Source organism: Culex pipiens, chromosome 2 (genome assembly GCF_016801865.2).
Source record: "Culex pipiens pallens isolate TS chromosome 2, TS_CPP_V2, whole genome shotgun sequence".
Classification (NCBI taxonomy): Eukaryota; Metazoa; Arthropoda; class Insecta; order Diptera; family Culicidae; genus Culex; species Culex pipiens.
The window spans coordinates 48,362,513-48,375,716 of NC_068938.1; the positions used below are offsets into that span (position 1 = coordinate 48,362,513).

Below are 13,204 nucleotides of genomic sequence, written 5' to 3' on the forward strand. Positions count from 1 at the left end.
CCAAATAACGCTGTGAAATATTTCCGTGAATATTTCAAGCAGGCAAGCGTTTCAAGCGTTTTGTGGCAAACACATGAGATTTTTCCGATGCCAAAATGGCAACAATGGAATCGGCTGCTGTTGATGTCGACAAAGTTTTGAAAAGAGGCGATAGGCTACCTCAAATTATTTTAAAGTGGGTTTTTACATTTTCAAATAACAAGGAAGAATTTTGATTTTATTTCACAGCATGAAATGTATGTAATTCAAGGAAAATGTTGATTGCCACCTATGATACGAGTGTTTCCCATAAACATAGAACATTTTTAAACAGTACGCTAGATCAAAGTGTGTACGGTTTACCATGCACGGAAAGTTGAAAACATGGAAAAAATTAGATTTTTTTCATATTTATTTTTATGGAATAAAGATTTAATAATTGCATCATAGTTCTGGCTGAAGGTTAGAAGGGTGGGAGAAATTAAGAAGAAAAGCAAGTAATGGAATGGAATTGATGTTATTTATGAAAGCAGGAATGTGTAGTCGTGATTGGAGTTATTGGAGTCGGGTGATTTTCGTAGCTAGAGTTGTCAAATTGTCAAAAACCGTCAAATTGTTAAAAACCGAAGTGGTAGTTGACATATTTTGGACAGCCCCCAAACCAGGGCAGGTACATTCGGGTGGAACCCCCTCCCCCCACCTCATTTTTGGAAGACATATGAGAGAGAGAGAGAGAGAGAGAGAGAGAGAGAGAGAGAAGAAGAAGAAAACAAATTCTATAATTTAGATTAAATTAAGAAACTACGAAAATAAGAAATTCGGAAAAACACGAATAAAGAAATAAAGAAATAAAGAAATAAAGAAATAAAGAAATAAAGAAATAAAGAAATAAAGAAATAAAGAAATAAAGAAATAAAGAAATAAAGAAATAAAGAAATAAAGAAATAAAGAAATAAAGAAATAAAGAAATAAAGAAATGAAGAAATAAAGAAATAAAGAAATAAAGAAATAAAGAAATAAAGAAATAAAGAAATAAAGAAATAAAGAAATAAAGAAATAAAGAAATAAAGAAATAAAGAAATAAAGAAATAAAGAAATAAAGAAATAAAGAAATAAAGAAATAAAGAAATAAAGAAATAAAGAAATAAAGAAATAAAGAAATAAAGAAATAAAGAAATAAAGAAATAAAGAAATAAAGAAATAAAGAAATAAAGAAATAAAGAAATAAAGAAATAAAGAAATAAAGAAATAAAGAAATAAAGAAATAAAGAAATAAAGAAATAAAGAAATAAAGAAATAAAAAAATAAAGAAATAAAGAAATAAAGAAATAAAGAAAAAAAGAAATAAAGAAATAAAGAAATAAAAAAATAAAGAAATAAAGAAATAAAGAAATAAAGAAATAAAGAAATGAAGAAATAAAGAAATAAAGAAATAAAGAAATAAAGAAATAAAGAAATAAAGAAATAAAGAAATAAAGAAATAAAGAAATAAAGAAATAAAGAAATAAAGAAATAAAGAAATAAAGAAATAAAGAAATGAAGAAATAAAGAAATAAAGAAATAAAGAAATAAAGAAATAAAGAAATAAAGAAATAAAGAAATAAAGAAATAAAGAAATAAAGAAATAAAGAAATAAAGAAATAAAGAAATAAAGAAATAAAGAAATAAAGAAATAAAGAAATAAAGAAATAAAGAAATAAAGAAATAAAGAAATAAAGAAATAAAGAAATAAAGAAATAAAGAAATAAAAAAATAAAGAAATAAAGAAATAAAGAAATAAAGAAATAAAGAAATAAAGAAATAAAGAAATAAAGAAATAAAGAAATAAAGAAATAAAGAAATAAAGAAATAAAGAAATAAAGAAATAAAGAAATAAAGAAATAAAGAAATAAAGAAATAAAGAAATAAAGAAATAAAGAAATAAAGAAATAAAGAAATAAAGAAATAAAGAAATAAAGAAATAAAGAAATAAAGAAATAAAGAAATAAAGAAATAAAGAAATAAAGAAATAAAGAAATAAAGAAATAAAGAAATAAAGAAATAAAGAAATGAAGAAATAAAGAAATAAAGAAATAAAGAAATAAAGAAATAAAGAAATAAAGAAATAAAGAAATAAAGAAATAAAGAAATAAAGAAATAAAGAAATAAAGAAATATAGAAATAAAGAAATAAAGATATTAAGAAATTAAGAAATTAAGAAATTAAGAAATTAAGAAATTAAGAAATTAAGAAATTAAGAAATTAAGAAATTAAGAAATTAAGAAATTAAGAAATTCAGAAATTCAGAAATTCAGAAATTAAGAAATCAAGAAATTAAGAAATTAAGAAATTAGGAAATTAAGAAATTAAGAAATTAAGAAAGTAAGAAATTAACAAATTAACTAATTAACAAATTAAGAAAAAATTTCAGAATTTCTTAATTTATTAATTTCTTACGTTCATAATTTCAAAATTTCTTAATTTCTAAATTTCTTAAGTTTATAACTTCAAAATTTCTTAATTTCTAAATTTCTGAATTTCTGAATTTCTGAATTTCTGAATTTCTGAATTTTTGAATTTCTGAATTTCTGAATTTCTGAATTTCTGAATTTCTGAATTTCTGAATTTGTCAATTTTCTCAATATCAATATGGCTCCATCTACCAATTATTTTTCAGTCCCTTCAAATAGCATACATTGATTTTTCGATCTATAATTAGATACTTCCCGTTCTCGCCGGTCTTATTTTGGTCTATTTTGTCGTGCTCTACTAAATGCTGCCAAACATTATTAATATTAATATTATTTTGTGCTATCCGGAAATAAATTTTGAATGGTTCTAAATTAAAGTTCCCCTGCATTTGTCTAAAATTTTTATCTTTGGTTTTTCCGTGCACGTGTTGCTTTGTGTTGACGTTTCCCCAAGCGTTTCTCTCCCATTTTCTACCGTTCCTTCTTGAAACGCTTGCGGGCAAAATGGCGGTCTGCCCGTTATTTAGGTTTGAGTCATAGCTAAGTCATAACGCCATCCAAGAGCATCGTAAAAATTTCGATGCTCGTGCTTACGATGTCGTTGCATGAAAATCCAGCCTAAATCACGATTTTTTAAATGTTGAATTTTTAAATTTTTAACTTATTTTTATACGCTTTTTTAAACTTTAAACTTGGACGTCAAGTTGCTGAGATACAACCTTGCAAAGATTTTTTTTTTTAATTTAATCAAGTCTGAAACAAAATCTACTTTCCCATAATTTCACTGGGGACCATACATAAACCACGTGGACACATTAAGGGAGGGGGGAGGGGGATGGCGATTGTCCACGCTCCATACAAAAAAGTTTTTTTTGTATGGACAATTGTCCATGAGGGGGGGGGGGATGTGTTCGAGCTTTCCAAAAAAGTGTCAACGTGGTTTATGGATGGTCCCCTACCGGCCAGTTGGATTGGAAGCAAACATAGAAAGACAAATAAATTCTATAAGTGCATCTCCAGCGCTGGGTGCAAACATCGAAGCAAAGCTAATTTGCACCCGACGTCAACCCCATCGCGGTACCTGTCGCGGTAGCAAATTTGCTCTCAGTTCTTCGGGATTTCACTTTGCTACCCGGTATTCAGCCTGTTTGCTACCGCATCAAATGGAATTATGCACGGAAAAATCGAATCAAGCACGGAAAAAAATTTAAAAAATTTAAAAAAATTTAAAAAATAAAAAAAAAATTTAAAAAATTTAAAAACATTTCAAAAAAAATCAAAAAATTAACAAAATTGTAAAAAATTAAAAAAAAAACTAAAAAATTAAAAAAAAAATTTAAAAAATTTAAAAAAAAATATTTTTTTTTTAAATTCAAAAAATTTAAAAGATTTAAAAAAAATTAAAAAAATTAAAAAGTTAAAACATTTAAAAAATTTAAAAAAAATTAAAAAAATTAAAAATTATAAAAAAAAACAAAAATTTTAAAAAATTTAAATTTTTTTTTTATTTTTATGCTTTTAAACTTTAAAACTTTAAAACATTTAAACTTTTAAACTTTTAAACTTTTAAACCTTTAAACTTTTAAACTCTTAAACTTTTAAACTTTTAAACTTTTAAACTTTTAAACTTTTAAACTTTTAAACTTTTAAACTTTTAAACTTTTAAACTTTTAAACTTTTAAACTTTTAAACTTTTAAACTTTTAAACTTTTAAACTTTTAAACTTTTAAACTTTTAAACTTTTAAACTTTTAAACTTTTAAACTTTTAAACTTTTAAACTTTTAAACTTTTAAACTTTTAAACTTTTAAACTTTTAAACTTTTAAACTTTTAAACTTTTAAACTTTTAAACTTTTAAACTTTTAAACTTTTAAACTTTTAAACTTTTAAACTTTTAAACTTTTAAACTTTTAAAATTTTAAACTTTTAAACTTTTAAACTTTTAAACTTTTAAACTTTTAAACTTTTAAACTTTTAAACTTTTAAACTTTTAAACTTTTAAACTTTTAAACTTTTAAACTTTTAAACTTTTAAACTTTTAAACTTTTAAACTTTTAAACTTTTAAACTTTTAAACTTTTAAACTTTTAAACTTTTAAACTTTTAAACTTTTAAACTTTTAAACTTTTAAACTTTTAAATTTTTAAATTTTTGAATTTGTGAATTTTTGAATTTTTGAATTTTTGAATTTTTGAATTTTTGAATTTTTGAATTTTTGAATTTTTGAATTTTTGAATTTTTGAATTTTAGAATTTTAGAATTTTTGAATTTTTATATTTTGAATTTTTCAATTTTTAATTTTTGAATTTTTGAATTTTTGAATTTTTGAATTTTTGAATTTTTGAATTTGTGAATTTTTGAATTTTTGAATTTTGAATTTTTGAATTTTTGAATTTTTGAATTTTTGAATTTTTGAATTTTTGAATTTTTGAATTTTTGAATTTTTGAATTTTTGAATTTTTGAATTTTTGAATTTTTGAATTTTTGAATTTTTGAATTTTTGAATTTTTGAATTTTTGAATCATACACAAGAGCAGACATACAAAAATCTCCGAAACACGCATTCAAAACTTTGCCCCCGGTTTGCCGGTACTTGTCGGGTATCAGAAAATGAGTACCCGACAGGTACCGACACATTTTTTTCTTCTACAGATAAACTTGAGATCAAATTTGATACCTGCTTTGCTACGCGCGGTGGGAGACTCGGGGGCAAACTCGAGAGCAAATTTGGTGGGAATCAAATCGGGTAGCAAATGATTTAACTTTCGACATTTTCGAAAAATGAAAATCTTTGAAATTTTCAATAGGATTAAAAAGTTTAATAAACTTTTAGCATTTCTAGGCATGAATCAACACATAATTATTGATTTTGAAGGTAAACGAGAGCAAAAAATGATAAAAACCCATATTTGCCCCCCGCGGTGGGCTTGTTTCGGTGGCAAATTTGCTACCCTAGCGGTGGGGATGACGGAGTTTTTTCAAGGTGGCAAATTTGATCTCGGTATTCATGAGCCGGGTGCAAATTTGATTTGCACCCCAGCGCTGGAGATGCCCTAAGGAGTGGACAAAATAGGTTGCGTATTTAAGAACATCGGTCGAAATGTGCAGAATAGATATGACTTCTTCAAACAAGTTCGTGAGTAACGTTTGTCTTAACTTCGTTTCACAATTTGTAAAACTTTTATTACATGGCTGTGATTTAATTGGAAATTTAATAAACCCCCTCTTACCTTCTCGAACGTCCTCCGCCTCCTCGTCCTAATCACTCCCGACTGTTCTCCTCCAGCGTAAACTCGACCATCTCCTCCTCGGTCGGCTCCAGCTCTTCCGCCACCTCAATCTCGTAGTCCTCGTTTTCCTCATGCACATCCTCGTCGTACGTCTCGTCTTCTTCCTCCTCCTCTTCCTCACCGAGCACGTCCATGTCCACAATCTCTTCGCCACCACCCGTGCCACGCACTTCGAGGAACTCTTGCTGTTGCTGTTGAGACGCCGGCTGCTGCTGCTGAATGATTTCAACCATTTGCGGTTTCTGATCTTCACCGGTTTCACCGGTCAGCTCGGGGTGCGTTTTCTCGTGCTTCTTCCGTCCGGACGAGGTGATGAAGCCTGCCGGGCAGAAGCGGCAGGTGTAGGGGCGCTCGCCGGTGTGGATCCGCTCGTGGGCCGTGCAGTTAACCTTCTGGATGAAGGTCTTTTCGCAGAATCGGCAGCGATGTCGGCGGTTGTTTTCGTGCACGTCCACGTGCATCTGTAGCTTTTGCTTTTCGCTGAACATTTTCTCGCAGTACGGGCAGGGCAGGTTTTTCTCCGGGACCATGCCTTGGTGAACCTGCTGTTGGTGCTTCTTGAGGGTGGCTTTCATGGGGAATCGCTTGCCGCAGTTTGGGCATTCGTAGCGGCGCAGGTGCACGTTCCGGTGGTAGAAGTAGGCCCGGTAGAGCGTCGATACGAACGCGCAGCCCTCGACGTCGCAGCGATACTCGCGCACGCCGACGTCGTTCATCTTGGACACGGACGAGGCTGCGTCGTTGTAACGCGTCCGCTGGATGCTTTGCTGAACGCGGTACTGCGGATCGTCCGGGTAGTGCTCGGCCATGTGGTACCGGAGGGCGGTGCTGTTGATGAAGTTTCTGCCGCACTCGTCGCAGACGTAGGCCTATCGGCAAGGGAAAGATGTGAAATTTGCAGAAGATAATTGATGAAACCAATGTTACCTTTTCCCCAATGTGGGACCGCTTGTGGTTGCGGAAGTTGGCCTCGTGGTTGAACTTCTTGCCGCACTTGTTGCACTCGAACGGCATTTCGCCCGTGTGAATCCTCCGGTGCCTCTTCAGCAGCGAACTGTTCCCAAACACCCGATCGCAAAACTCGCACTTGTACCGTCCCTCCTCCACGGCCTTGTGCTTCGCCATGTGGTTCCGGAACTTGGTCTTCGCGCCGAAGAACATCCCGCAGTAGTCGCACGTGAACCCGTCGCCGCTGTCCGCCTCGTGGATGTTCTGCATGTGCGTTTCGTACGCGATCTCCGTGGCCTGCCGCTGCCAGCAGTAGTCACAGCGATACGGGAACTGATGCGACATCAGGTGCTTGTTCAGACTGACCAGAGTTTTGAACACCGCCGGGAACTGTTCGCTGTGGCACTGGAGGCACGTGTACGGCAGCTCACCCACGTGCTGCTCCAGATGGGCTTCCAGGGTTTCCGGGTCCGCGTGGACCGTGCTGCAGTAGTAGCAGGTGTTGGGGACGAGGTCGGGTTTGGCGATGAATCCGATGATTTTTCGCTTCTTCTTTGGTTTGGGGGTTGATTTGGGTTTGTACAGCTCCTTCCAGGAAAATACAAACTTTTGGGGTTTCGCCTCTTTCGGCGGCTCTTTCTCCGTCGGTTCTGTCGAATCGTCGTCTTCCTGGTCATGAACAGCTCGCATCACGTTGGCGGAATTGTTCGCCACCACGTACGTTTCACGCTCCTCCGCCGGAGGCAAGCTCACCGGATGACCATAAGCTGATTCCGTCCCATCAGGTTCCACCATCACTTCATGACTTTCGTCCGCTTCTTCATACAGATGTTCCTCAAAGTACGCCGCATCTTCGTCCGCATTGGTCGCAAGATCCGCGTCTTCAAAGGTGAATTCCAGCTTCGGTTCCAGCACCTCCTGCTTCACATTAGCCAACAGCGAGTTCAGGTAGTCCTCGTTGAACCCACGCGCTTCATGCCGCTGCTGATCGTACGACTGATAGTGATTCTCCAGCTGCTTATTCTTAACCAGATTCTTCAGGATCCGCTCGTAGTGGATAAACTCCATCCTTACGTTAAACGCCATGTCCGCCTTCTCAATGCAACGCGCGCAAATCTTCGTCGGCAACGACCCATCCACCCCCAACCTGATCCCAGCGATCGTAAAAATCACATCCGACAACGGCGCATTGTGCAGCTTCGACCCCAGCGGCAGCAAATCCGGCTGCTTCTTCAAACAAATCCGGCAAAACAACGCCCTCAACTCCACTTCCTCCACCACCGACGACACAATCGGCCCCGCCGGCGTCAACTTAGCCTCCACCACCTCCCCCGGCGGCTTATCCGAAACCATCACGTCATCCCGCTCCAAATACTCCACCTCTTCTCCATCCCCATCGTCCTCCTCCTCCGCCCCAAACACCATCGGAACCGCTCCCTCCAACAAACCACCCGCTCCCGTCAGCTCCGAGTGCAAAAAGTGCGCCGAACAGACGTACTTGTTCCGCCACCGGAACCGCTCCGGGTTGGCGACCCCGACAAACTCGATCCACTTGGCGCGCAACGACTCGTCCGCCGGGAACGGGTGGTAGCCGGTGGTCCGCCGGTCGGCGCCCGCCTTCGCGTTCCGACAGATTACGATGCAGCAGCGCGGCGCGGGCATCGCGAAATACGTGCGGGGAAAACCGGGTAAGCTTTTTCTAACGATTTTTTTGGTCCCTCTGGAGAAATCCGATGAAAACAACGACGCTTGACGTTTTGTGTTTGAGGCGCAGGGCTGGGGTTAAGGCGATTGATTTGTAAACAAACCGGGAGCTGGTTGTGGAAGGATGTTGAATGTCGGCTTACATCTCCTTGGGTGAGGGGTCATGGAGGGTGGTTAAATAACGTACTTATTTTTTTTCGTATTCTCGCATTTGTTTTTAAGGTTAGTACGAAGCTTGGGAGGAACTCAAAACTCAAAAACGCCCAATAAACGGTCAAGGAAAGGGTCACTACAAGACTTTTCTTAAGCGGAGAAGTGGCGTTTGACGTTTCTTCGCGTGGTGCTTGTTTGCAATATGTTTTGATGAAAAAACATAAATTTGGATTTGCTTTTAAAATGCGACTGAAAATTAAAAACTTGTCAATAAATTTTGAAAAAAAATGTTTTCCTTATAATTCCGAATCTCAAAATGCACAATCTAAATATCAAAAGGAGAGATTTTGTTTATTGCTCGAAATGAACAAAACTAGAGGGAAAGCCGAGGGGTGAGACACACGCACTAATCAATTAAGATTATCGCCTAGTTGATTAGAAATTTCAGTTAGTTGATTAGCATTTACGCTAATCAATTAGCGCATTCCCACCATTCTATTTGCCTTGGTCTGTCGCACAAACGTCAAACAAATCAAAGCAAAACAAAAAATATTCGCGTGCGGCCGCATGGATAATGGAAATTAATCTGAAATTTATCAAATTTGTCATGAAACCGGCGTCTTAAAGACCAAACTACCCATTACGCCGATGGAGAAGCTGCTGAGGGTAGAAATAAGTAGGTCGGCGTCCTACACTGAAATAAATATCATGATGTATGCTATTACTTTCGCATATAGATTTTTGCAGAATGCCTCTACATTTGACCAGTATATGCGTTGCACATAAGTTGTGTGAGCACTGCATATAAGTGGATAAGGAATAGAAATATGCTACCGCATATAAAATTTATGCTCACGGCACATGAAAAGTATATGCAATGCTCACAGATTGAATTATTTGGGGATATGCACCCGCATATAGCATGTAAGTGAAACACTCATGATTTTTAATGAATTTTCAATTGTTTTTTAATAGCCATGCATTTTATTATTATTTATTATGGATTACTTCTTATGTTTAACTAACGTTTTAATTTCCTTTTTATAAAAACAAGTTTTTCATTTATTTTTTCATTTTAATAAATTTGATTATTTAAATAATTTCAATAAGTTACGATTGCAGAACTGCATGGTGCACTTTGGGTGGTTTCTGAAACGGGGGCGCCTCCGTTTGGTTCTTTGAGAAGATCGCATCGAGCGGCTGCCTCGTTGCTCTTTGTTTCCGACCGGTTCCCGAGGATCTCCAAGCCCTGCATCTTGTGCCCGGTTTTCGTCACACCGTCCCTGACCTCGCCGGCTGCCTCAAGTGGTCCATCAGCTAAGCACATGTCCAACTTGACGTCCAGCTTGAGCAAAGTGCGACACGTCTCCTCGATCTTTTTCGCGTCAAGGTTGACCGGCAGTGGCGGATACACCGGAAGATTATTCTGGTCCAGTGTTAAATCGATGGTTTTCACGATCTGTGAAAGAAAGAAATGTTTAGCATCGTTCTCACCACACCACACACATATCTACAAACCTGATTCGGAACTGTTGTAACCGAGAGTGGCGAAAGGACAATTCCGACGATGTGGTTCCCACCTCCGGATGCATGGCCTTTCGATGTTCTGCAGGCCCCGAACCAGCGTTCCGTTAACGGCTATCTCCGCCTGCTGCTCTCAAAATAAATGCCGTGGAAAACCCGGAACAACACCACGGATCGTCGAATACAGCCGGAATCTTAGCAATGTGGCCAAACAAACTCTGCACCTGGTTTGGTTGGTGATCTGGACCACCTTTTAGCCGGAACTACCACCGGAACTGCGCGTTAAAAAAATGAGGCCCACCGTTTGAGCGAAGTTTCACAAAAATGACCCGCGGCTGTTGCTGCTGACCGACACACTGACACACACGCGCAAACAATTTTGAACACATTTGGGCACACATTCATAAATGTTGTGAACCTTGCACATAAATTTCATGATTAAAAGCATACTGCAAAAATGTATAGAATTGCGCATATGAAACTTATATGCGATGCTCACAAGCGGTATTTGCATAAACAATATTTTTTATCTAACAGTAAGCAAGCCCGGTTATGTGCAGTACGCATATAAAGTCTATGAAGATATTTATTCAAATTTATATGTGGAGCATATGATGTTCAATATGAAAGCTCTTGGTTAATATTATGTTGATTTGAGATACAGTTATGTGCGGTTGGCATATAGAATCAATCATGATTTTAGTTTCAGTGTACAATGCCCGGAGTAAAGCGTTTTAGAAGGCTGAGGAAGCGGACAGCGTTGCGGATTTTCTCCGGTTCGACTTTTATGAGGATTTTCAACGAAAAGGCCGGGTTGGCCAATAACAGCTTGGAAGTCCACAGTAACAGTTCAATAGGGCGTATCTGCTTTTGTAAACAAGCAGTCTATCCCTGTCTTACTTGACGTGAACTGTCACTTGAGCAAAAGGGATAGACTGCTTGTTTACAAACGCAGATTCGCCCTATTGAAATGTTACTACGGAAGTCTTGTCAATTTTCACAAACGGATTGCGCGGGAAAGTCTACAGAAGGCTATACGGAACCGAACGGATTTGTCGGAAGTGGTGGTTCGTCATCATCCACGGTTCTGGGCGATATGCAGAGCTGTGGGTTTCTCCGGTCAGACCGGTATCATCAAAAGGCTGTCCAAGATTGAACTTTCTTTTTTTGAATTTAAGTTATTTTAGACACAACATTCTGTTTTAATTATTAAATCAGGCTGTTCCGTTCAGAAATATGTACTAGGTCCAAACGGGGTAGTTATTGTCTCATAACAATTACGAAAAGGCGGCTTATCATCGGGCCTTGTGGCCAGAGAAAAACAACAAAAGAACCGATGTTTTTACTACCGTGAAAAACTAATAAAAATGAAAACTAATTATTTTGTAAACACCGAAACTGCACAGTGACGAACAATCAATGGTGTTTGAATCTCCAAGCCGCTGGTTGTTGTGTCGTTACTGGAGATCTGGAAGTTGGGGACTGGGGATGCCTTCTTCTTAACTTCCGGAACCTTGTCCGCGTCCGGCAGAATGCTCATGATGGCCACATCCAGTTCCTTATGCTGAAGGACCAACTTTTCGGCGCGGGATTATTTTGGGACTTTTGGGCCTCGCTTGGCGGGTTGTTTGTTGTTTGAGTCGTTTCGGCCTGTTCCCCGTCCACGGTGCCGGCAGACGGGTTCATGCGGTGCTTTCATTTCACGGCAATTGGTGGTGAGGCCGTGGCCGTTGTGGGATAATCGCTGAACCGCCGGTCGCTGCCAGGTTGCTGCTGTTGTTCGAAAGCTATAGGTTTGATTTCGGCTGTCTCGTCGGGTTGGGGTGGACATTTGGCCAATCACGAACAGAACCGGCGTCGTCTGTATTGATTGCTTGTTTATGTTTCCCCTGGGATGCGTCTTAATCGGAACCACCGAATCAAACAGCAAACAGCGTGTACCACTTCTGGAGTCGACTGCTCGGCGAGGCCAGATTCGGCCCGGAAGGAACCACGACGATGTACGGGTGGCCGGGAAACTTCTTATTCTTGTGCGCCACCACCGGATCTTACGGTTTCTTCAACACTGGACCCAACAGTTCCTTGATCATTTGCTGCTGGATGTGCAGGAACTAAACCAGTCTCGATTTCGACGAGAGACGGTGACGTTAAATCTGTTTTCTGCCGTAGGATAACGAAACTTAAGAAATGGGCAAGATTTACATTTTAAGTCAACTTACCATCAAAAGAAATTGGTTTTCAAGGAAATCTTTTTTTCCTTCCCTCATTTCAAAGCAAAACTCATTTTGTAGCTGTCAAAACAACTTTTCTCGACTTGCCAAGATAATTTGACGTAGGATGGGAATGGGTTGTCAAATCAGCGCTAATCAATTAGCTAATCAACCAAAATCAGCTCCAATCAATTAGATTAATTATAGTTGATTAACTGTGTCTCGCCCCTCGGGGAAAGCCTTGGGGAAAGCCCAACAATTGTCATTAAGGCCATGGCAGAAAAATTAATAAATCAAAAACTTGAAAAATGCAAACAGAAATTTAGAAATTTAGACATTTTTCAATTTTAAAATAAAAAAAAACCAAAAAAAACAAATAATAACCTACAAAATTAAAAAATCTAAAATTTAAAGAATCCAAAGTTAAAAAAATCATGAATTTTAAAATTCCAAAATTTTAAAACCTTTTTTTCAAAATGTTCAATAATTTAAAAATTAAAAGAATCCAACATTTTAAAATTCTTCATTCAAAATATTAAAAAAATCTCAAATTTATGAATTCAAAGACAAAAAGTCACATTCAAAAGACAAAAATTCTAAATTCAAAAAAAATTATTGAGTTTTTTTAAATAGGTCCTATAAACATATCCAGTAGAGTGTAACAAAAATGACTTTTTGGCGGGCATTCAAGGGTTTGTTCCGGTGGGCATACTGAGCCCAAATCCAAAATATGAGCTTGATTGGACGTAACAGGAGCTGGCGCTCCGCCCTTCAATTTTAAATGGGATTTAACCCGTAAAAAAAGATTTTTTCAAAAATGTCACTTTTTGAGGCATTTTGGCCACTGAAGCGTTTATTTTCAACATCATTGGCGTGTAGGCCAGATCCTTGCGCATCTTTTGGTATATATATCACTGAAATTTGGAGCATCCTGGAGCTCGGTACAG

At 37.1% G+C, this 13,204-nt stretch overlaps 1 protein-coding gene across 1 annotated transcript; it reads right to left on the reverse strand.

Moving 5' to 3' along the window:
- Window positions 1–5,596: 5,596 nt before the first annotated feature.
- Window positions 5,597–8,391, reverse strand: LOC120421955 (zinc finger protein 234-like). The gene is made up of 2 exons (XM_039585268.2): window positions 6,646–8,391; window positions 5,597–6,587 (listed from the first exon to the last, which is right to left on the reverse strand). The coding sequence occupies exons 1-2, from the start codon at window positions 8,326–8,328 to the stop codon at window positions 5,691–5,693; spliced, it is 2,580 nt and encodes an 859-aa protein (XP_039441202.1). The 5' UTR covers window positions 8,329–8,391; the 3' UTR covers window positions 5,597–5,690.
- Between the last annotated feature and the right edge of the window lie 4,813 nt (window positions 8,392–13,204).